The 22,462-nt window shown below is 36.8% G+C and overlaps 5 protein-coding genes across 5 annotated transcripts; 2 read left to right on the top strand and 3 right to left on the bottom strand.

Annotated features, from left to right (window-relative positions):
• Nucleotides 1–906: 906 nt before the first annotated feature.
• Nucleotides 907–3,709, bottom strand: LOC121745542. Its single transcript, XM_042139495.1, has 2 exons — nucleotides 1,827–3,709; nucleotides 907–1,247 (listed from the first exon to the last, which is right to left on the bottom strand). Exons 1-2 carry the CDS (start codon nucleotides 2,064–2,066, stop codon nucleotides 987–989), a joined length of 501 nt encoding a protein of 166 aa, XP_041995429.1. The 5' UTR covers nucleotides 2,067–3,709; the 3' UTR covers nucleotides 907–986.
• Nucleotides 3,710–3,857: 148 nt separating this feature from the next.
• Nucleotides 3,858–5,835, bottom strand: LOC121745543 (membrane-anchored ubiquitin-fold protein 3-like). The gene is made up of 5 exons (XM_042139497.1): nucleotides 5,631–5,835; nucleotides 5,125–5,219; nucleotides 4,770–4,990; nucleotides 4,368–4,538; nucleotides 3,858–4,140 (listed from the first exon to the last, which is right to left on the bottom strand). Exons 3-5 carry the CDS (start codon nucleotides 4,900–4,902, stop codon nucleotides 4,073–4,075), a joined length of 372 nt encoding a protein of 123 aa, XP_041995431.1. The 5' UTR covers nucleotides 4,903–4,990; nucleotides 5,125–5,219; nucleotides 5,631–5,835; the 3' UTR covers nucleotides 3,858–4,072.
• A 2,298-nt stretch (nucleotides 5,836–8,133) lies between these two features.
• LOC121745083 (auxin-binding protein T85-like) lies at nucleotides 8,134–10,175 on the top strand. The gene is made up of 5 exons (XM_042138860.1): nucleotides 8,134–8,294; nucleotides 8,373–8,479; nucleotides 8,718–8,921; nucleotides 9,404–9,471; nucleotides 9,884–10,175. Exons 1-5 carry the CDS (start codon nucleotides 8,213–8,215, stop codon nucleotides 9,990–9,992), a joined length of 570 nt encoding a protein of 189 aa, XP_041994794.1. The 5' UTR covers nucleotides 8,134–8,212; the 3' UTR covers nucleotides 9,993–10,175.
• A 148-nt stretch (nucleotides 10,176–10,323) lies between these two features.
• On the bottom strand, nucleotides 10,324–13,316 carry LOC121745082. Its single transcript, XM_042138859.1, has 5 exons — nucleotides 13,099–13,316; nucleotides 12,168–12,339; nucleotides 11,517–11,940; nucleotides 11,062–11,130; nucleotides 10,324–10,933 (listed from the first exon to the last, which is right to left on the bottom strand). The coding sequence occupies exons 1-5, from the start codon at nucleotides 13,186–13,188 to the stop codon at nucleotides 10,432–10,434; spliced, it is 1,257 nt and encodes a 418-aa protein (XP_041994793.1). The 5' UTR covers nucleotides 13,189–13,316; the 3' UTR covers nucleotides 10,324–10,431.
• A 925-nt stretch (nucleotides 13,317–14,241) lies between these two features.
• On the top strand, nucleotides 14,242–19,098 carry LOC121745633 (BTB/POZ and MATH domain-containing protein 2-like). Its single transcript, XM_042139615.1, has 4 exons — nucleotides 14,242–14,935; nucleotides 16,099–16,447; nucleotides 17,659–17,935; nucleotides 18,588–19,098. Exons 1-4 carry the CDS (start codon nucleotides 14,538–14,540, stop codon nucleotides 18,767–18,769), a joined length of 1,206 nt encoding a protein of 401 aa, XP_041995549.1. The 5' UTR covers nucleotides 14,242–14,537; the 3' UTR covers nucleotides 18,770–19,098.
• Nucleotides 19,099–22,462: the final 3,364 nt, after the last annotated feature.

The raw sequence follows: 22,462 nt of genomic DNA, 5'->3' as shown, positions 1-22,462 counted from the left end.
AAAATGAATCCTTAAAATATTTTGATAATAACGTAGGTGATGAGAATTTACACAAAGAATTTTTGATGTATAGGAGAAAAGTTGTTTTCTTTGTCCGATTTCAAATATACTAGCTTCTCGATAGTTAGACTCTTTGTAATGTCTTTGTAGAAAATTGAAGCAACCCAATTGTTGACGACAAACATTTGCATTTGCATTAGTTGCAAGCAAAAATGACAGCATGATTTTGCTCAAGTCTTATCTATTTCCGTATGCTAGATAAAAACACCAATAGATGAGGAGTTTGATAAAAAAAATATAACAATCCATTTGGAAGTAAAGATTTTCTATTCCGTTCTCACTTGTATTTCTTGGAAAGGAAGGATTGTGATCTGTGACAATAGATAATGACAGAAGATCATTGCAAGTCCCCCCCCCCCCCCCCTCCCCCTTCTAGTTAAATAAAGAAAATGACTCGTTGACATAAATGGACTTTTGGCCTAGTGGTATGATTCTTGCTTAGGGTGTGAGAGCTCCCGAGTTCAATTCTTGGAATGCCCCTTTTTGTGGTTATTTTATTTTTCTAATTATAGTACCCTTTGTCCACGTGGAATGTAAGGTCTACTTACCGAATATAGTAAAAGTGAAATATGACATTTATTGTGAACAGACGAAAAAGGAAAAATGAGACATATAATGGCATGGCGGACGACCCTTATTATTATACTCCTACCAAAATACAGTCTTGTTTTGTTACTTTAGTCATCCAATAAAATTAGCTCACTTTCTATTGTCACTAACATGATTTTCTCTTTCTCTTGCATACTTTACTAATAAACCCGAGCCATCCAGGTAGGCCCTATTTATAAGAAACGGGGTGGGGGGAGTAATAAGAAAAGTAAAGTAGGAGTTGTTGCAAGATTTGGATGACAAAACATGAGAATTGAATCCATCAACAATAATTTCCACTCCATAGATTCTAAGCAATATATACATATATTGATAGATTAGTCCTGCAATATTCGCTGAACAATAAGATTAACAGCTGCATTTGCTGAGGAGAAGGCTCCATGGAAGCTATCTTGGTAGGATATGGACTCCAGTTCAAGAGCCATTTTCAAGAGGATCTCTCCCAAATCAGCTCGTTTTTCCACCAACGATTTGTACAGTGAATCACCCGCAATCTTGCTTATTTCTACGTTCGTCGCCTCAGGGCAGTACTCCTCGTCCAACCACTTCTGCAGCGTCTCTCTTAGCCATGCCGATTCCTGCTCATCACAATCAATTTTACGGGTTTTTAGGTATATTTATACTCCCTAGTCCCTCCGTTCCACAAAATATGTGTGATTTCCATTTTGTCAGTCTTATAAAAATATGACATTTCCATTTACTCATATATATATATCAATTTATTTACAACTTATACAACTATAACAAATCATTATAACTTATTAAACACTAATGCACGTATTCTAAACACTAATACCATAATAATGTAGGTTTCCACTACCTTGAAATCCTTCATTCTCTTAATTTATCAATTGTGCATTAATTGTGCATATATTTTTATAGGACGGATATAGTAAAATTTTTTAAAAACCGCTTCACAGTGGACTAGAATCGTAGATCTTTTTTACTTCAAACATTAACGGACCCTAAATGAAACGGGGAGGGGCTTAAGCCCTGCAAATTATGTAAACTACCCACAATCAATGAATCAATCTGATCTACGTCTCACCATACGTATGCTTAAATTTATTACAACCTAAATTGTTTTCTAAAATGGTAAAATTGATCTGAAAAATAGAAATAGAAATAAAAATAATTAATAAGAAAATTAGATTAACCTCAGCGGCTCTACGAGGCTCCAACCAATGGCTAGGAACCCTGAGTTCTTGAGGTGAATCCAGGTGTTGTTCGTCGCGAATCGAGCAACGGAGTCTTCTAGTTCTAGTGTTGGGAAATCCGGCGCGGCGGAGTTGAAGCTTGTTGTTTGGTGACTCGATCTTGGCGAATTTATGCATCCCGTTGTTGATTATTGGGTTTACGATTGTTGGTGTCGCCAAGCTCAACACATTTATTCCCATCTTCTCCGAGGATAAGATGTGTCGTCGTCGTTTCTATTTATGCGTACTAATAATTCCTCTTTTTATTTCATGAAGAAATCATCCTTTTTGTAAATACTAACAGATACTACTATATTTTTTGGTAAAATAAGAAAATCTTAGAAATAGTAACACAATTCTCTCTTTTACTTTACTTTACTTTCTCTTCACTTTAATATTTTAATTTTTACAAAACAAATGTAAAAAAAAGTGACTCAAGTAACGTGCACCGAAGGAGTATGTTTTACTCCTTCCGTCTCATTCAAGTGTCCATTTTTTTTCCTTTTTAATTTGTCTCACTCAATATGTTCACTTTCTATATTTAGAATTAAATCATTCTCTTATCTCTCGCCATTAAAATATTCTACATTTTTCTTTCTACTTACTCCATCTAACAACTTCTCCTAGAATCATGTGTCACTCAATAATGTGGACATTTTGAGTGGGACGAAAATAGTACTTTAATTCTTTAATTTCTTGTAAATCAAGTTTAAATGGTGTAAAATAAATTTTTGTTTCATATATATTAGGTTTAAAATCTGGGCTTAATTGTGTAACAATTCTTTGGGAGGCTCATTGTTTTCCTTCTCTTATACAAACTTCAAACTACCACTCTAGAACACGTATTATATTGGTTTTATTCCATTATTGGATACTACTCCCAATTTCATTTCTGATTCCGACCTGATGAGTTGTGATGATGTAAAAATGTTCTTGATAAATTTGGTATTTTGGCCTTTAAAACTCCATGAGCATAAATTCTTCATATTAAAAGAGAAATTGAATCAAAGGTGATAAGATCCTTAATTTTTTTTTCCTATTTTCAAATAGAAAGAGCCATGGGGGGTTCATTTTCGCCAACAATTTTTTGTAGCTTGTTTAAGTATTTTATTTTTGCAAAACAAGTAACCACTAACTGAATCCATTGAAACTAAAGTAAAAGTAAAAGTAAAAGCAAAAGCATTGCAATGAAATATATGCATTCATATTGATACTACTGAACTCAAACCAAGTTGTGGATACTTTTGAGTGATACCCCCTTCTGCTGAAATTTTTTATAACGTCTTTATGAATTTATTAACATGGCATTTACATTTATAAAAATTAAATATGTGACTTACTAAGTGTATTAAAAAGCAACATTTAGTTAACATTTCTGTTTGCCACATCAAATATAATTTCTCTCAAATATGAGATTAGGTTGAAAAAAATGTCAAAATTATAACATGCAGTAATTGACCATTTTTTTAAAGTTGTAGAAATCGCCCAGAATTTCACCAAGTTATGATGGTTTTTCTTGTAATTTGCTTTATTTCTTTATTTTTTGAATAACAAGGAAAAACTCAGCATTTTTGGTAAAACGAACCAGCTCAACGAACTTTTCACAAGATAATCTCATCTTATATTTCTAGATAAAAATAAGCCTTTCAAACAGAAGAAACAAAACACAAGATTTTCTTCAACTAAACCAAAACTCAAACTAGATTTATCATGTATGCAAAAACACAAACATTAGATATGGATATGGTGAACTTCTGAATAACATGTGTATATTCTTGAGCAAATAAACACTCCAATAAATCAAACAAATCGACCTATTCTAGGATAGGTTGCCTTGCTGAGTTATGGAGTAATTTAAGTGGGCAATTAAACAATTGAGCTTCAAAATTAAAGACCATTATTACATTCACAAAAGAAGAAGCTAAGTTTTTTTCTCTTTCAATTTTATCTCATCATAGTTGATTTGAGACCAGAAAACAAGAAGTGCACAAATTTAGATCCACAAAGATTGATGATTACATGTATGAACGCAATGTTTCAAATTATAGAGGCCAATTCATTTAGTTTCTCAAAGAGCCTTTCATCGTTGATGCTACGGTGCACTATATTATATTTCAATGAAAGTAAAAACTACAAAACAAAAACAAAAACAAAAAAGGGCACGAAAAGATGGCCTCACCATTTTGATGCTCTTTACAGGCAGGCCCCTAAAGGATAGTGCAGGAAAAAGTGCAGGAACACGAGCCCTGTTTTTGTTTCCCGGATAGATTCTTATCTGCATTGAAATTACAAGACGATTGCTCGACTTTAGACCTTATGGTGCAACAAGTAAATCGTGATTAAGAACACAAGCTTTACTATGCTGATATCTATCTACTGCCATCACATTGAAAATTGGGATATGATTTGCAAGCGGCGGCTTTAGTCCAACGCAGCCAAATGATATTAGTATTGCAGCAAATAACATGGGAAACTTTTAATGCCAAGTCAAGCGAAACGAACCTGTCTTTTTCTTAACAACAGCTGGCTGTACAACAACATGCATTGTAATAACTCCACTGGGATGGTCGCCTACGTGCGCTCTAGATTCAGCAACTGTTTTGGCATTCTCCAAAACCTTCCCAGCATGGATTATTTTCATATCATTTACTGACTTTGGGACTACTGATTTATCTGTTGATGCAGAAGAGAATAGGCTTGATCAAAATCTCCGATAAAAGTTGGTGAAACAGACATAAAAGTTGTAAATCCCATATTATCAAACAATCGACACTGGTCCATCCTAGAAACTACTCATCCTAACAATGAAACTGCAAAATGGAATCCTCAGAATTGATTAGGAAAGAGAACCACTTATGTAGAGAAAGTCAAGTAACACAAACGAAATCATAAAGAGAAGAAAACCTTGAGGCCACTCGGAAAGAAGCCTTTGCTTAAGAGTTGCAACTGTGATGGATGACGAATAAGAACCATGACCGATATCTGTCCCATCGAAGATTCTGAACTTAAGTTCAAGTTGCTCGACTCCCTCAGCCATAATACCCTCCCTCTACTATATTACTAGAACTCCAATATGATAATTCGACAAGCTTATGCGTGAAAGAATTCAATTCACCGAAATTCACCTGTCCAATAGGAATTCAGATAGAAGATTAATCATTCACGACTCCAAATAAAACAAAAATTGAAGCTAAAGCTTGTAAGCAAACTCAGCAATTGAACTCGAAACTAAGCAAATTCAAGAAAAGTAAAAACACACCAGCAGTTGTACATCTGAATCGCCCAATGAACCGAGTAAGCACCTCATATGATCGATCCAACAGCTACTCTTATCACGGAAACTCAAAGAGGACCCTGCATCAAATAGCATGTTCATCCGTTGCAGCTCCCTTTACACACACATACAACTCCAATTTCAAGAATTTCATAACTTCAAGGAAGGAAGGAATCATATAAACTTCAGTTGCAGAGATCTTTGGCGCAATTGTATTCGAATCCAAACACACACAACCAGCTACCAGAAATTCGAATTGAAATTGAATCTTGATGCCCAATTACACACTTCCTTTGTAAGGATCAAAACCCTAGTTCGTAAAATTTAATTAATTTGAGAAGCAACGGCAATTAACAGAAAAAAATAACCTTGATCGCTGCAATATATTCTAATAACAAAATCACACAGAAATTCTTCCAATTAGAATGAATAAGAAGGCGTAGAAATCAATAAAACCGAAAACGAAGAGGAAAGGTAAAGTGTGGAATAACCTGATCAAGACCCCATTAGCGAGAGATCGGCGAGTGAAGGGGGAAAATTTCCGGGAAAATGAGACTATGATACACCTCCGGAGACCCGGAACGACCACCAAAGATTAGGAGGAGCGATTAGAGAGAGAAAACGGTGGTGTTTATCAATTTTTTTTGTTGTTGTCAACTTCACTGCTTTTCTTTCTTTAGGGCCAAAACAAAAATTCAAAATATCGTCTCCATTTCTATTTTAGAATCTCTATATTTTGCCAACATAATTAATTATACACGATTTATTAGGAGTAATTGGTATAGTATCTATTTACAGGGAAGTAGGAGCATCTCCAATGGCAGCGTCGGCACCGGCACGCCGATTTTTCGCGGACGCCGGTGCTGACGCCGAACCATTGCAGCCGGCGTCGGCGAAATCGGCGTGCTCACGCCGATTCTTGGGCTGACACCGATCCTCACGGCGCCATTGTAGGCCCCAGATCGGTGTCAGACCGGCGTCAGATTTTTAATTTTTTTAAAAAATTTTCGAAACACTATATATACGACGAAGGGTTGGGCGACGACGGAGGCGAGGACGGCGACGATGAGTGATTTTTTATGTAAATTTTGTTATTGTACTTTTAAATTTTTGTACTTTTTTTAAAATTAATGTACTTTTTTTTAAATTATTGTACTTTGTGAAATTTTAATAGTATTATTCAATTTTTCTGTATTTGTCTCGTAAATTAAATTCCGTATGTTGCTACGATTGTAAATTAAATTATATAATTGTTATTAGTGATGTGGATAGGCTATGGGAGGGCTATTGCATGTTCTGTTACATGTCCAGATGATGTGGCGGGAGGATTTTAGTGCTGATGATGTGACAGTGGCAAGGCTATGGGAGGGCTATTGCATGTCCAGAACCACTGGAGATGCTCTAAGAAAAGATTGAAATTAGAACAACTTGGAAAATATTAGCACCCTCCATACAAAATAGACCAGTTTTACCATTTTGATTCATTCACCAAGATTACACTAATTTTTAAATATAAAAAGTTTAAAATATTTAAATACTACTGGACCTACGATACACTAACATTACAACTCTCTTACTTTTTTCCCCTATATATTACTACTTTATCAATTGCACATTAAAATCTGTCTCATACAAAACTATATGTCTATTTTTGATTGACTAGAGATGCATCTGGACATGTGTTCATGACATTGGCCATTTGACAGACATACCTAGATTGACGTTTACATCGTTGGTCGTTCCGAGAGACGCCCCTAAAATACCCTATAGGCTATATGCATGCATGAGCCCAATGCAGAAACTGTGTCATGTCTTATTGGTACTCCCAAGATGGACACATTCTTGAGTGACATGAGATTTTAGGAGGTGTTGTTAGGTGGAATAAAGCGGAGAGGAAAGAGGTAGTTGAATATTTTAATGAGGAGAGAGGAGAGATGAGGTTATTTTCAAAATTGGAATATGACCATCTTAATTAGGACAAACAAAAAAAGAAAGGTGGTCATTGGAGGAAGGGAGGATGTTATTGTGGTCCAGAAGTATTAAATTGGGGTAGAAAAACCCCCCACCAAACTGGCCTAAAGACAACTAAAAAATCGATTGCTAAGATCTTGATCCATAATTCATGTCGCCCGTACCACGACGCACAACATATGTCACACATCACATGTCACAAGTCTCACATTGTTGAAAGTAAATGTGGAATTTAATGTCTACGTCATCTAATCGTTGGTTCCTTTTAGAGTGTCCACTATAGGGGCGGCACGCCGGCCGCCCCGGCAAAGTCGCGCCTGTCTATAGTGGGTAGGGCGTCCACCCCGAAGTGGACAAAAAATCGGGGGCGGAAGGGCGTTCGGCGCCGAGTCGCCAAGGACACAGCTGAGGAAGAAGGGGTGGGGCGAGGGCCGCGGCGCCCTATTGCGTGGAAACGGTGAGCCGCGGCTATGAAACGGCTGTGCGAGAAGGGGGGCGGTGGTGGGAGGCGGTTGTCCTCCTATAGTGGACACCCTTAAACAACGTAGTTTATAAAACAAATTTATAGTGTTGTAATGAGGTTAGATCTATGCAAAACTAGATTTAATTACAGAAGTAACAGAACGCAAAATAGAATCATACGTATAGCATTTTTAGGTCATTGTTAGTTTATTTTTAGGCCATTCTAACAAAGGATGACCTAAAATGATCTTAATATAACATCAAACCCAAATTTTATAATATGACCTAAAACTGTATAATAATGATCCTCCGTGTTTTTGGTTAATTATTGACCACTAATTCACTTAATTCTTGGACCAAGATTTGAGTCTTATTTTTGTATTTAAATGCATTCTTGTTTAAATCATATGCCTATAACAAAATACATAAATTTTTATTTGCCGAACGATTTATTGTGTAAAATTTACTACTACTACTATTACAAGTGAGAAGTTTGGTATTGTGACAAATGAAAAAAGAAATACTCTAATTTATACTCCACTATATTTAAGAGATGAGTATTAAACAATAATTATAATTTCCATGTTTCCTTCAAAACTGGAGTATAAATTTGCAAATTGAAGCCGAAGAATCTCGAAAAATGATGGCTTTTCTTTGGATTCCTTTCTTCATCGCACTTCACTTCTCTACCACTGTCGAAAGTTCTTCCTGTGCAGTCAATGGTAAGCGCTTCATTTCGTCACACAGATTGCGTGCATCAATTTAATCAACAACTTATAAATCATATCGTTGAATTGCAGGATTTCCCATAGTCCGAAACATAAGTGAAATTCCTCAGGATAACTATGGTAGGCAGGGTTTATCTCACATCACCGTTGCCGGTTCTGCATTGCACGGTTTTAAGGAGGTAATTATAGCTCAATTAATTCCTTTTTACGCTTTGTGTTTTCTCAATTTTGAATTCTATTGAGTAATTCTGGTCTTAGTGCTTTGATTGAGCTAGGGTTTTTCTAATTCCCAGCTTAGTTGAGTTTTATAGTATGATGATTTCAGTGCTTTGTTTAAATGAGGATTCTTCAGTTTCTAGTTATTTAAATTTTCACATTTGAAATAGGTGTGCTTTGTTTGAATGATGCCTTTGGCAGATTGAGGTTTGGCTTCAGACATTTGCTCCGGGTGCTCGTACACCGATTCATCGGCATTCATGTGAGGAAATCTTTGTTGTTCTGAAAGGGAGTGGCACACTCTACCTTGCCTCAAATTCACACAAAAATTATCCAGGCAGTCCTCAGGAATTTCCGATTTTCAAGAATAGTACATTTTTTGTTCCTGTGAATGATGCTCATCAGGTATTTTGGCTTGTTTGGTTTTCTGTTGTCTTGAATTTTGTCCTCGTAGATTTAGGTGATGATTGTTACACGTGATATGCTAAAGCAGCAGGGTGTGTTTTTTGGAGTTGTGCGTTGTGGATCGAATCATAGTGGGAGGAATATAGAAGAATCGAAGATATTGGATCAGTGTTGGTTTGATTAGCTAGTCAGGGGTGATGAGTTGATGCTGAGAAGATAAATATTTATGAAACCTATTGTGGCTTGGCATCTGTTAGGACTAGGAATCTTTCTTTCATGTACAATATTATTTAACTTATGATAAAATATGCATTTGGGGTCCTGACTTCACTGAATGTTGATCTGTTTTTTTCTCCCGTCCACTGAAATATTGATTAAAATTTCAATAGCTCTTCAATAACTGACTTTAATAATGCTGATTGGCCCTTGCCCACTTTGAATAAAATACCTTCTCGTTTTCTCCCGACTGTGATTATATGCAGGTGTGGAACACGGATGAACACGAGGATTTGCAAGTTCTTGTTGTTATATCTAGACCTCCGGTTAAAGTGTAAGTTACAATGTACTCTGTCTCATTGCCAATAGATAGGCCTCACTACTCGCTGCATTAGATTTTTGGACTTCTAGAACTCCATCAGTCCATCAAGTATGTTCAACTGTCATTACTTTGTGAAGATATACTTCATGCGTTGGAGTATTAACCCCTGGTTACACTATCATCAAGAAATAATCGATTTTGATGTATTGGGCAGAGCAGCCTGTTTCTAAAGTTAGGCATCTTCACAGAAGTGATCTTTCCCCCGACTCTTGTTGGGCCTCTATGTGCTCGCCTGAGATATTTCTTATGAGGCAAATCAGACAAGCTGCGGGAACATAATACTCTTATAATGTGGTTATAATGAGATGTTAATCTGCTGCGCCCTGTAGTTTGTGTTTTGACGGTTTATGATTTTTGGTTTTAGGTTCATATACGATGATTGGAATATGCCACACACAGCTACGAGGTTAAAGTTCCCCTACTACTGGGATGAAGCTTGTTATCAAACATCTCCAACAAAAGATGAGCTTTGATCTTCGGTTGTGAGATTTTATTTCTAGAGTCTTGAAGTTTTGCCTATTCGAAGCTCCGCATACTGTATATTTCGGTCTTCTGTTGTATCACACGCTGATTACGGATAGATACTTGCATATGTTTATAAAGCTTACAGTTGCTACTGTTATATTCCAATTCTTGTTGATGTGGTTTTGTTTCAAGATATATAGCCATTTTAGTACAAAAATAAAATTCTTGTTATGGAAGCATATCAACAACTGCCAATGTTATTTTTGTAAAGCTAGTATGTTGTTTTATTGTTATGCAGCATATAACTCTTATAATCGCAAATAGTTACCGTGACCCGACTACACAAGGAAAGGCTAGCGTTTCTCGATATATATTGTCAACCAATTCAAGTTCAAGCTATTAGTACACGCATAAGTCCATCAAAGCAATATACAGAGCCTTTCCTGATCAGGCCAACTGCAGCACTGCAACCGTCATCACTGCAGCTACTCGGAACCAAACATCCTTCAAATTTCTATCCAGTCGATCCATCATTTCCTCTTCGTGAGCACCCAACTTCCCAGAAGATTTGCTGATAGAGATAACCGTGTTCCTTAATCTATTCACAGCTGAAGAAAGCCAAACCAGCCCTAAACCGAATCCGGTGCTCAAAAGTTTTGACGTGCAGAATGGCACCTGGTTGCACAAAACTCTGCAGACAACACCTAGGACAACAGCAACACCAGTTCCAGCAATGCTGGCAGAAAAACCGGTCAGAAGATCATTGAGCTGAGGACCAGATTTCTTCAACGAGGCGATTTCATTCCTGCCCTGCTGCTTCCTGTTGACAATTATGGAGAGCAGACTTTCACACGCGTAAAGGTAGCTGTTGCATGAGATGTCTCTCTCCTTCATCGTTTTGGGACTTGCCTTTCTCTTCTGTGAGGTCTTCACCTTCTCTTTTACATGACTGACCACACAAGAAAAAAGCTTTCATACACGAATTGTAATATATATGCTGCTGTTTTGTCGTTCGTTTACATTCATAAAATATACGTCCTTGAACAAACACAAATTCAGATAAAAGCATGTTCTTACCTATTGAGCGGTTCAACTTTCTCTGTTGCAAGCTTTGATGGATCCATATTAGAACGCCCTCTTCTCCGCCTAGAAAAAAATTGAATGCAAGAATTAAGGAAATTTTGTCTACATATATTTTATTAGTAAAATAAAACAAGCACTTCAAAATCCCGATAATCAACTCATTACAAGATGAAGAGAATAAAGGCCTAAATCCTTTAAGATATCAAGTTGGTTAGTACGTTGTTTGAACTCACTAGGGAAGGCAAACAAACAAGGAATTCAAAGTCATAGTTGATTAACTCAAAGTTGTCTTCCTCTAGAGTTTAAGTTCTGTACTTCAAGGCATCGATCGGTATTTAACTATTTATACAAATTATGCTTCAATTTCTCCTAACCTACAAACCAGCCCAATAAAATGTATGTGCAAACACAAAGTTACGCAGGGCCAAGTAAAGAAATGAGGGGGGTACCATTCAAAATAAGGGACCAGCATTGCTCTTCGTCTAGACGTAACTGTGTTCTTCGAGAAATGAAGGTGAGAAATGACAGGAACCACATGAGTCATATCCTCCCCCATATGCTGCAATGTATGCTCTCTACAACTGCTCCTGTCTCCAACTACATTCAATACTGGTTCCTTCATGTACAGTTCTCTTGATGGGTAAACAAGAGACTCAGCAGCACAAAGACACCGTTCACCACAAGATGTCAATGGTTGCTGAGCTGAATCAGTTATGAGGTTTCGAGGCCCCATCATATCATAGAGCATGGACAGATCTAGTAAACCATTCTCTACTTCAATTGACCCCGATGCAAGTAACTCCAATATTTTCTCATGTCTTGTGCATTGTTCAGCAATTCCGAAGCCCAAGAGTAGTGACTCTGGATGAACATCTGCTTCGAAATAGATCAATTCAGTACTACTAATATGTCCCATCTATTGATTCGACAAACTAATAGATGAACCGTATTCTATTAATATTCTGATGGAGCAACGAAGCATGCTAAGTAGTAATATAATGGAAAAAAATTAATATAAGGCTTAAGAAAAGACGAGTTGATTATTTTATGAACTTTAAAATTGTATGAGTGCTGAAGCAGAGAATCTGAGAGCCGCGAACCTTGAACATCAATGAGTGTTGACCTTATAGAGTTTTTCAAGGCTGAGTCGTTACAGTCCAATAGTCCACCTGATAATTTCAATTCATCCTTCTGCTGCGGGCATAAACTGAAGGACTTAGAATTTACAAGGTCTTGATTTGGACTGCGATATTGGAGAAAACGGTGCAACTCCTGAAACAAGAAAAGGTAAAAGGGGATCTGTCAAAATTCCATCTCTTCGGAAACAAACATCACAAGGAATCAGAAAAAATATTCACTTCACGTGTTCGGTAGTGTATTGCACTATTGCTATATCTTGTGTGCATGGAATATATGTAATATAGCGAATCATGCCATCTTCCAATATAGAAATGACTTAAAATAGTGAACTGAAAATAACAACAAGAACCAAAATATACGGTAAGCCTAGCAAGATTGGTCTTTTTTAAAAAACTTTTGCAGGTAAGGGAAGCCAGGTCGAACCAGGAAACAAGCCGACTATAGAAACGATGATCACTTGTATGAATCTAAAAGCTCAACCCTGAGCAAGTCAAAGCATAGTCGCCCAATTCATTCAAACAAATGCAATTGCATGATGATCATCAGTAGTCATTGTTCATTTATCTTGAAGCTTAATTATTGGATCAAAATCAAATACAATATCAGTTTCAGTCCTTTCTCTAATCTTCCCAATCGAAGAATCCCACCAATCACTTAATCTGAGTCACCCCATTTCATCCAAACTCAAAAGCTTCCCCTAAAACTGAAATTCAGCAAAACCCCCATCATTTTAGACACACTAAACACACAAAAATATAATCTTTACCGCATCAAATTCATGGAATTCATGCAATTTCATTTCTTTCTAGCTCAAAACACAGAAAAAAAAATCCTGAACTATGGATTGAAAGTAATAAGGTAGTAAAGATAGTAAATGGAAATTGTGTATACCTTCGGCAGCCTGGTGGACGGATGTTCAGGATTGAAAACAGCCCCCAATCCATGAGGGCAACTGTGTGAAACCATCAAGCCCAAATCCATCTATTCTTTGATTTCAAAAATCAGAATTTTGTTTCTCCATTTTTGTTCAAAGGGTCAAATTTCCAAATATCTGTTCGTCACCGAGAAAATCTAGGGTTAGTTTGATGTGATTTCACGTTTCAATTTTCATGTGGCTGTGATTCGTGGAAATTCAGATTTTGTCGTTACTCTGGTTCTGGAATCTTCTAATTATGAGAGTTAATTATGATTATTACCTAATCAATTTCTTGGAAAATATGGAATTTTGAGTAAATTTATTTGGTGTATTAAATTAAGAACAAAAAAGTAATTACCAAAAAAAAAAGAATAAAAATTGTTTGATGTTTTAGTAATGTAGAACGATAATATTATGGTTGAGATTAATTAATAAAAAATAGTAATAAATGTACATAAATTGTGCTGCATAATCAAACTTTGTAAAACATTTTAGATTAACAGTCGATTTTATAATAATAATTGATTTAAAATATATTACATACTAAACAATTTGCAACCACTTAAAAATAATGAAATTTTAACTTCAATATTTGCTACTTAAAAAATATATATTCTTACTAAATATTATATACATTTGAATTAAGCTTGAAATCATGTTAAAATTTGACATAAAGTCTTCATATCATTTCTTTCTTATCGCTGCATAATACTCTTCCCGTCTCATTGAAAATGAAACATTTACTTTTCGGCTCGAGATTTTATATAGTATTTTTTGTGATTTAATGAGAAAAAAATAAAGTTAGAGAGATAAAAAAATGTAAAGACGATATTGTTTCCATTTTAGAAAATGTTTCATTTTTAATGAGATAATCTAAAAATGGAAATATTTCATATTTAATGAGACAAGAGAGTAATATAACAAAAGTAACTTTTAATTTAATTCAAGTAAATTTAAAAATTAAGAGTAATATATTTTTTTATATTTTATCTTACTTTATCCATTATGCATTTCTTTATAAGTTTTTTTATACAAATTTTTAAGTACAAATGTATAAAAAACGGAAACAAAGTGAAATTTATACGTCTAGTTACGCAACTATATATACTCTGGCATGCGCTCATCACCTAAATCTTCTCTCTCTATAAGCTCCCCAAAACCCTAGAATTTCATCCTCTACCTATCTGAATTCTCAAATTCCAATTAAATTCCAACGATCAAGACGCTAGATTCACGCGCAATCGTCTCCCTCCTCACTTACCTCATCCATATCCACCAATTTAGTCCAAGCGCTGTTTAAATCATCCGAATTTAGCTCAGATCTGTCCTAATTCCCCCAAATTGTTTTTTTTCCGACAATTCTCATTCAACCCAAAGTTCCCCGATTACTTCATCCCTCTTCTACCTATTTGGAATGGGAAGGTTTACTCTGGAGGTATCGAAACCGTCGGATCCGGCTTTGACCACGTCAACGTCGAGAACGGAAACCGTTAACGGGTCCCACGAGTTCATGATCGCGGGGTACTCGCTGTCGAAGGGGATCGGGATTGGGAAGTACGTAGCGTCGGATACGTTTATGGTTGGCGGATACGATTGGTCGATTTATTTCTACCCCGATGGGAAGAGCGCGGAGGATAATTCTACCTACGTCTCGCTTTTCATCGCTTTGGCGAGTGAGGGGACCGATGTTAGGGCGCTTTTTGAGCTTAGTCTGCTCGATCAGAGTGGAAGGGAGAGGCACAAGGTGCATAGCCATTTTAGCAGGGCGTTGGAGAGCGGGCCTTACACACTTAAATATCGAGGCAGCATGTGGTGGGTTTTCTTTCCTATTTCTCGCGTTTGGTTTATTTCCATTGGCTTAATTGTCTTGTTGAATACGTTCGATTGTGTAGTCGTACTGATGTTAGCTTAGACTGTTAGAATAGGAGTTCGACATTACTTCCGGATATACATAGATGTTGGTGTTATGTATGGTTGGTGGTTTAATTTCAACGTTTTCTCCTTATTTCGGGGTGTCAATTTGTTTTCTTGTGAAAGGTCTTGCCTTGGAGGAAAATGTTGAACATGTGTCCTCTCATTGATGTGGGGCTGGAAGCAACACGTGGAGGTTTTTCTGTAAGGCCTTTTACTGAAAATACTTCCTCCGTGCCATAAAAATATGTGCATTTGAAATGGCATGGGAATTAATGCACAATTGGTAAAGTAAGATAGTGGAGGAGAAGGGTAGTTAAAATAGTTTTAGTGGATAGTGAGACCCACATTATTAATAAGTGGATAATGAGTGTAATGGTGGGCTATAATGGTATAAGTTGTAAATAAGTTGATGTATATTGGTAATGAGTTGGGACAACTTTCCATAAATGGAAATGCTCATAATTTTATGGGACAGACGGGAATGGAAAGTGCACATATATTTATGGGACGAAGGGAGTATGAAACTTCGTGGTGCAAGTCGCCTTGAAAAGAAGAACACATTTGTAGCACTTAGCGCTTAAGAATTTTTACCAGAATATACCTTAGATGCAGTTGCTTAGTGTATTGTTCTGTCTGATTATTGGTGAAATTATAACTGAGGGATGCAAGGTTTCAGTCTGTGAGTTTCATAGCCTTACATTCATTGTTCTTTGCTGTTATGTCTCTGCGGTCTATCTAAGCATAGTTGCCTATGTTTCTATTGATGCTTTATTTAGCATAGTCTTCTTTGTATAGTTCTTTTTATTTTGTATTTACTTTGCTCAAGCTGTTGCTCGCAGCTATGGGGCACACCTGGAGAAGAGTCATAAGTTGTCTGATCTGGTTTTCTATCAGACAAGCATCTTCTAGTTAAGTATCTTATGCAAAGCTGTAATTGAATTCCCTCCTCTTGCATATTTTCTCTGTTGTATGTATGTAACTTTCTTGTTCTAAACTCAAATTGAATAGTAATGAGTGAAATAAATGGTCAGTCTAACATACATTTATAACTTTGGGTGCAGGGGTTATAAGCGCTTTTTCAAAAGAAATGCTCTGGAAACTTCTGACTACCTTAAAGATGATTGTCTTCAAATTCGTTGTTGTGTTGGTGTTGTCAAGTCTCGCACAGAGGGACCTAAGATCTACTGTATCCCGTTACCCCCGTCAGACATTGGTCAGCAATTCGGGAAGCTGCTTAAAAGTGGAAAAGGAACTGATGTAAATTTTGAAGTCGACGGAGAAACCTTTTCCGCTCACAAATTAGTACTTGCAGGCCGGTCTCCGGTATTCAGGGCTCAATTATATGGTCCAATGAAAGATCTGAACACACGATGTATAAAAGTTGAGGACATGAAGGCATCAGTTTTTAAGGTAGTTTGCTACTTCTCCCACACCCAAAAACTGTTCAATGTCTTTATGTTAATGGGTTTCCATATATTTGTCTACTTCAAATTTTGTCATATGAGGCTTCATATACTAAATCTTCATTATAGCTATTAACTAGACTTTCTATCTGTTTATTTATTTGTATTCATCTTGATTTGAGGTGCTGCAGTTCTAATTTTTTTGCAGTTATATTTGTTAACACTATAGATGTGTAGAATCTGTGACCAGTATTGTTAGGGTCGAGGGGCGCACCGGGTCGATGAGGTGAAAATTCGGGTCGCGGGTCGACGAGTCGACGGGGTCGAGAGACCCACAAAGCTAGGTTAATTTTTTTGCCTTTTAATATTAAATAAAATAAATATATTGCTCTAATGTTTATAATATATCAAATAATATAAATGTAGACGCAATTCATGTGAATAGAGATAAAATGGAAAATAGAAATGATCAAAATATCAAAACAATTCATAAGTCATAACACAATAAATAATTGAAACCATTGTCTGAAAATATCAAAACAAAGGAATATATGAAGGGTGGCAGCAAAAGATGTTTGAATTGTTTATTTGTTTAGGAGTGAAGAGGCCGAATTCTAAAGTGTAGAAAGTAGGTTTGAAAAGTTTGATGTGGTGCATGCATATATATAGAGAATTGTGATTGAGAGAGTCAGAAAACATGTGAGAGATTTGAGAAATCGGAGATAGCATGTGTTTAGGCCTTAGGGCGACCCAGGCGACTCACTCGACCCAGGCGACCCACTCGACCCAGGCGACCCAGCGGCGACCCTGTATCTTGATCAACCCACCCATATTGGGGCGGTGATGGTCTCGACCCAGGCGACCCGAACGACATTTTGTCAACACTGTCTGTGACAGTAACTTATCTTTCTCTACATGCCTATGAAGCTCTTCTATTTGCAAATTGCTTCAATATGTTTTTGTGAGGCAGTTCATGCAATGGGTAAATTACTTGATTTGCTTCTTTTTGGCCTGAGAGAATGTATCCTTATGAAGATAGTAAGAACTTTGAGGATACTTGTGGACTGTGTTTCTGATTAACATGATATTTTGGGTATTTGCATCGTGTTTTCTGCCAGATCTTGAAAATGAACTTAATTAACTAGCATTTGAGCTGGGTATGTGCTCCTCGTGTTAATTGTCCTTATGCTGTAACCCCTATGTCATTCTACCTTGCAGGCGTTGCTTCATTTTATGTACTGGGACTCACTACCTGATATGGAAGAGCTTACTGGAATGAACCCAAAATGGGCTTCAACCTTGATGTCTCAGCACCTACTTGCTGCTGCTGATCGGTATGGTTTAGATAGGCTCAGGTTGCTCTGCGAGGCTAAACTCTGTGAGGATGTAGCAATTAATACTGTTGCAACAACATTGGCACTGGCAGAACAGCACCATTGTTTCCAGCTAAAAGCCGTCTGTCTCAAATTTGTGGCATTGCCTGAAAATCTTAGAGGTATGTATTTCCCATGCATTTGCTTTTAGCTTTATACATGAGTGAAAATGCTTATTTGTAGTTTATACTACTAATTAGTGTCGCGTCTAAGCCTAAGGAAGTGCATGCTAGTTTCCCAGATTAATTAGTGCAGGAGCATTGCTAATTTACTATAATGGTTCTAATTGCTGATGTTTGGTCTTCTTCTGGTGTCAATTTTTAATTGCCTTGCCTTTTTTTGTTATGCTCTGAACATGCGAGTCTTAATTGTGAATCAATTTGAGCTGTATGTATTATTTCACTTGTAAGCTGTGAGTATCCTATATATGTGGAATGAAGAAAAGATATTATTCCTTTTGCTGGTAGGAACTTTTTGATAGTGGTTGGCTGAGTTCTATAATCATTAGTCACTAGGATCACTGTTTATTGACACATTGCATCGATTTACTAGCCCGCAGGTTCCACTTCATTATTCTCATAAAACATAAATAGTCTTTGAAGGAATTGAGTTGGATATTGTGTGCATTAAATGATAAACCTCATCTTGTTGGGTTGTTATAGCTCTTATAGGCATAGTCAGTCATCAAGATATTGAAACCTAGTGCGTGATTCAGTTGAGTTTGGGTATTCTTCTATTTAATGTAACTAACAGGCTGGTGTCCCTTCAATGCAGCTGTAATGCAGACAGATGGGTTTGAGTACCTGAAGGAAAGCTGTCCTAATGTTCTAACTGATTTATTGGAATATGTTGCGGGGATCAATGAACACTCAATAGCCTCGGGCAAGCGAGGAACTGAAGATATCCTGGACGGAAGTGATGCCAATGGCAGACGTGTTAAGCAAAGGCTAACATAAGTTGCGATTTACCAGGTAGGTTCAAATAGCTCAGATGAGAGAAATTGGCATAGGTTTTTCATTAGGGTTAATTAGCATCAGTTTCTTGCTGCGGCATCTGTATCTAGTTTGATGCAAGCTGTAAATGTTATGATTTCATATCTTCTCCCTTCGTGTGGTCTATAAAGGGTGGTTTTAGAGTCTTATATCTGTTCGTAATTTGTGCTTTGTTCCAATTAATTATGAAGGTGGGACATTAACTAACTGTGTTTGTAATTAGCAGCAAAGGACTGTGCCAACTTTTGATTGTTTGTAATTAGCAGCAAGACTATGCCAACTTTTGATTGTAATTTGTCTCTGTCTTACTTGCTGTGTATAAATAAGCTATATGACATCTAATATTATGAAATTTTTCAAAAAAAAATTGGTTTTTTTTCACAAATTGGCATATAGTATTATGAACTTGAATTTTTTCCACTTGCGACAAAATCCAGCTATATTTTATTTGTTACTATTACATTAGGTTCCTGTAGATAAATAATATGATAGTGACATGACTACAAAGTCTTTAAAATTTAAATATGGTTATTCATTTCATTTCACATAATTGTGTTAGGCCCAAAATTTGCTATGCGCGATCTTGCAGTTATTTATGCCAGTTAAATTTGAGGAATAATTGTCATTTGAATTATGTTCCGTTTTCTTTGTTGACTTATGTCATTTCCATTCCTTAAAATTGGAATATAAAACCACAAATAATTGTTTTCCACAATTAGTTTTATTTCTAGTGATCGATTAGCCGGTGCTTGGAGTTGTCTATCATATTTCTAGGTACATATTATCATTATTAAAATTAAGATAGAAAATGAAGACACATTACGTATCACGAGTGACACATTCACTGATGATTTAATATAACTTGCTACATAATCGTGAGAGGAGGTTGGTGAGTTAGATTCACTTAATAGACACTACAATTAGCTTCCTTTAAAATGACACTGTTAATTGAGAGTGAAATTTTTTTAAGGGTCTTAGGAGCTTTTAGGAGTTACGTATTTAGGATTAACAACCCTAATGCTTGTAATCAACGTTTGTATCGCATGAGCATAAACTAGATGACTCGTTCTATCAAAGTAAGAACTGTGCTAGAGTGTTGTAGTTGGAATTTGTATAACCATAATTGTGAAATCACATCCCTAGAATTCCCTTATCTCTATACTTTTATCTCCGTGGTTATTTGCAATTAGTTGTTTCTTTGCTTTTGAAAGTTTTTTGTTTTCAAAAATTCTCAAAACTTTCGGTTTTCCAAATAGTGATTGAGTTTGAAGTTGCGAGTTTAAGAGTAGCGTGGGTTTATATGTTGTGAGGTCGAGACACCAAGTCCTATGAATCCACTAGATCACTTGGTCTAGGAACTCAAGGGAACACGGAATACTCTGTCGTTGTACACACAAAACTCCCCTTCAAAGATCCCTCAACCCGAATACTATAAATTAGTATAGAGAAGCAGGGGTCGATCCCACGAAGATGGACACGTAAGAGAGCATTTAGAGACTCTTGACTAAGCGGCTCCTGCCACGCAAACATGGTTGAGGTATAACTACTACTAGACCTAGGCAGGAAATATAAACGCTAGACCTAGAAAGCTGTAAACATGCTGAGATCAAACATCATCAAGACTTCGGTATATTAAGCTTACTTCCTAGACCGTGTAAACGACTACCTAATTTAGCTAGACAGAAAACAATTAACAGTGGGGACCATGACCCAGAAATAGCAAGTACGGTAGAAAAGCTGCAAATAACTAACTGAGCATTCAACTCACAACGACATGCATTTCTTCAACGGAATTAAACACGAAGATGAAGGAAACAGAGCACATTCCCAGATTCGAACAGAATGTAAAAGTTTGGTCGTCGGAAACTTACGAATAACCGGAAATAACTCAGATCTACATATACTAGACGAAGCGAAATGAGAACACGAAGACTAGGCATCAAAATAAACCAACTCTGCTAAGATCTCACGTCGAACGCTTAATCCACTTCGGATCCAAGCAATCCGAAACCAACAACAACTAGATTCCACTCCATAACTCCCGATCTAACAGATCTACTCCGATCAACTCCGAATTTAAACGTTTCCACAATCAAGCTACAAAACCAAATTCAAACCTCCGATTCATTCACCAACAAACTCCGATCACTCTGATCCAGCCATTACTCTGCACAGATTCAGTAAACAATTGCGAAACGCATCCAAAACAAGTAAGCTAGCTCAAACTCCAGAAAATCACAACAGCAAAATCAGACATCGACATAACAGAAAATTAAACTTGCATAAAACACGGAATAGTCGATAAAACAGAGTGCCGAGCTTCGAGCAGCGAAGCTCGGTGAAATCCACAAAATACGAGCAAAATAAACGGAAACATGTTTCTTCGCCCTCAATAGGACGGTGTTACAACCCAACTTGAAAATACGAGAAAGCGCAAAATGAACCCAAGCGCGAAACCCCCTGAATTTCCCTCTAAGAACCCAAGTGTATAGAAAAGTGAACTAGCTGCAGACTGTTAGTGAGGTCTCCACCTCGAGAAGATCCCTCCAGAATGCATGCAACCTTCCTTTTATAGAAACAAACATAATCTTCTAGAACCTTCGTAGAAATCTCCATTCTACCCTCCAGTTCTGAGATTTACTCCGTCTTGCAATTTCTTTCACAATGTTTACTTATTCGCCAGTTTCCTCGGGCGCGTGATTGCCTCCTTCTTTTCCTAGACCTGGCGAATTTCCTCTATACACCTGGCTTAAAACATGTGTTAGACTCAGCAAATTCACGAATTTATCCCCTAGACCTATGCATGAAATTAGCCTTATCAAACTGCTCACACTTAAACCATGCTTGTCCTCAAGCATGAAAGACAAGAAAAAGGAATAAGGCGAATTTCAATGCACGGTTCCCAAGAACGACTCTACAAACAAAACACTAACACAAAAACAGACCCATAGACCTAGACAATTACAGATTCATAAAAGAAAACAACACACAAAGAGAAACAACACACAAACATGAACTAGTTCCAGCTTACACCACCACTTCTGGACTTCGTCCAGCTTATTCCTCCATAACCCATTTTTTCTCCTTTAGACTCTACTCCCTAAGCATCAAGTGGCAGCCCAGTTTTTTTTACATGTTAGCTCAAAGTGTTTAGGCTTATAACTTGCTTTTATAGTAGGGCTGCACAGCTAAGTTATCTAAGACATTTTCTATCGTCCTTACTTCATTCAGACCGCTTTTAGTTTATTAAGGAAAAAGGCATCAAAGTTGACGTGTATCCTTTCTTCAATCGCTCTCACTAAGGGAATTTTTGCCTTATTATATCCACTACCTCATGCAACACACAAACATAAAAACCTAGAGATATTAAGACTCATATTCAAATACAAATAATGCACTTACTCCCTCCCCCTCCCGCTTCACTCAAGCTTGTCCCCAAGCTATCCTGGTGAAGTGGGGAAATAGGGAAGGACGAACAAAACAAACTTCTCACACTTAGACCATACATCGGGCTAAGTGGGAGAAGGCACACAAACAAAACCAAACATGCAAAAAAAAAAAAACAGAACAACCCCTTCTCACACTTAGACCAATGATTGGGCTAAGTGTGGGAAGGTACAACACGTATATACAGAACAGAGCATGCTGGCACAGATT

This window comes from Salvia splendens, chromosome 8 (genome assembly GCF_004379255.2).
Source record: "Salvia splendens isolate huo1 chromosome 8, SspV2, whole genome shotgun sequence".
NCBI classification, from domain to species: Eukaryota; Viridiplantae; Streptophyta; class Magnoliopsida; order Lamiales; family Lamiaceae; genus Salvia; species Salvia splendens.
Note: the sequence above shows the minus strand (reverse complement) of the source record. Positions and strands in the feature narration are given on the sequence as shown.

Coding starts and splice junctions, on each gene's coding strand:
- LOC121745542 (XM_042139495.1), bottom strand. CDS start 2,066: ATGGGAATAAATGTGTTGAGCTTGGCGACACCAACAATCGTAAACCCA. Junction 1,248..1,826: donor AGCCTCGTAGAGCCGCTGAG/GTTAATCTAATT, acceptor TGTGATGAGCAG/GAATCGGCATGGCTAAGAGA.
- LOC121745543 (XM_042139497.1), bottom strand. CDS start 4,902: ATGGCTGAGGGAGTCGAGCAACTTGAACTTAAGTTCAGAATCTTCGAT. Junction 4,539..4,769: donor TCTTTCCGAGTGGCCTCAAG/GTTTTCTTCTCT, acceptor CTGCATCAACAG/ATAAATCAGTAGTCCCAAAG. Junction 4,141..4,367: donor TGTTGTTAAGAAAAAGACAG/GTTCGTTTCGCT, acceptor ATTTCAATGCAG/ATAAGAATCTATCCGGGAAA.
- LOC121745083 (XM_042138860.1), top strand. CDS start 8,213: ATGATGGCTTTTCTTTGGATTCCTTTCTTCATCGCACTTCACTTCTCT. Junction 8,295..8,372: donor TTCTTCCTGTGCAGTCAATG/GTAAGCGCTTCA, acceptor GTTGAATTGCAG/GATTTCCCATAGTCCGAAAC. Junction 9,472..9,883: donor TCTAGACCTCCGGTTAAAGT/GTAAGTTACAAT, acceptor TTTTGGTTTTAG/GTTCATATACGATGATTGGA.
- LOC121745082 (XM_042138859.1), bottom strand. CDS start 13,188: ATGGATTTGGGCTTGATGGTTTCACACAGTTGCCCTCATGGATTGGGG. Junction 12,340..13,098: donor CGTCCACCAGGCTGCCGAAG/GTATACACAATT, acceptor TTCTTGTTTCAG/GAGTTGCACCGTTTTCTCCA. Junction 10,934..11,061: donor AAAGTTGAACCGCTCAATAG/GTAAGAACATGC, acceptor TTGTGTGGTCAG/TCATGTAAAAGAGAAGGTGA.
- LOC121745633 (XM_042139615.1), top strand. CDS start 14,538: ATGGGAAGGTTTACTCTGGAGGTATCGAAACCGTCGGATCCGGCTTTG. Junction 14,936..16,098: donor AAATATCGAGGCAGCATGTG/GTGGGTTTTCTT, acceptor CTTTGGGTGCAG/GGGTTATAAGCGCTTTTTCA. Junction 17,936..18,587: donor ATTGCCTGAAAATCTTAGAG/GTATGTATTTCC, acceptor CCTTCAATGCAG/CTGTAATGCAGACAGATGGG.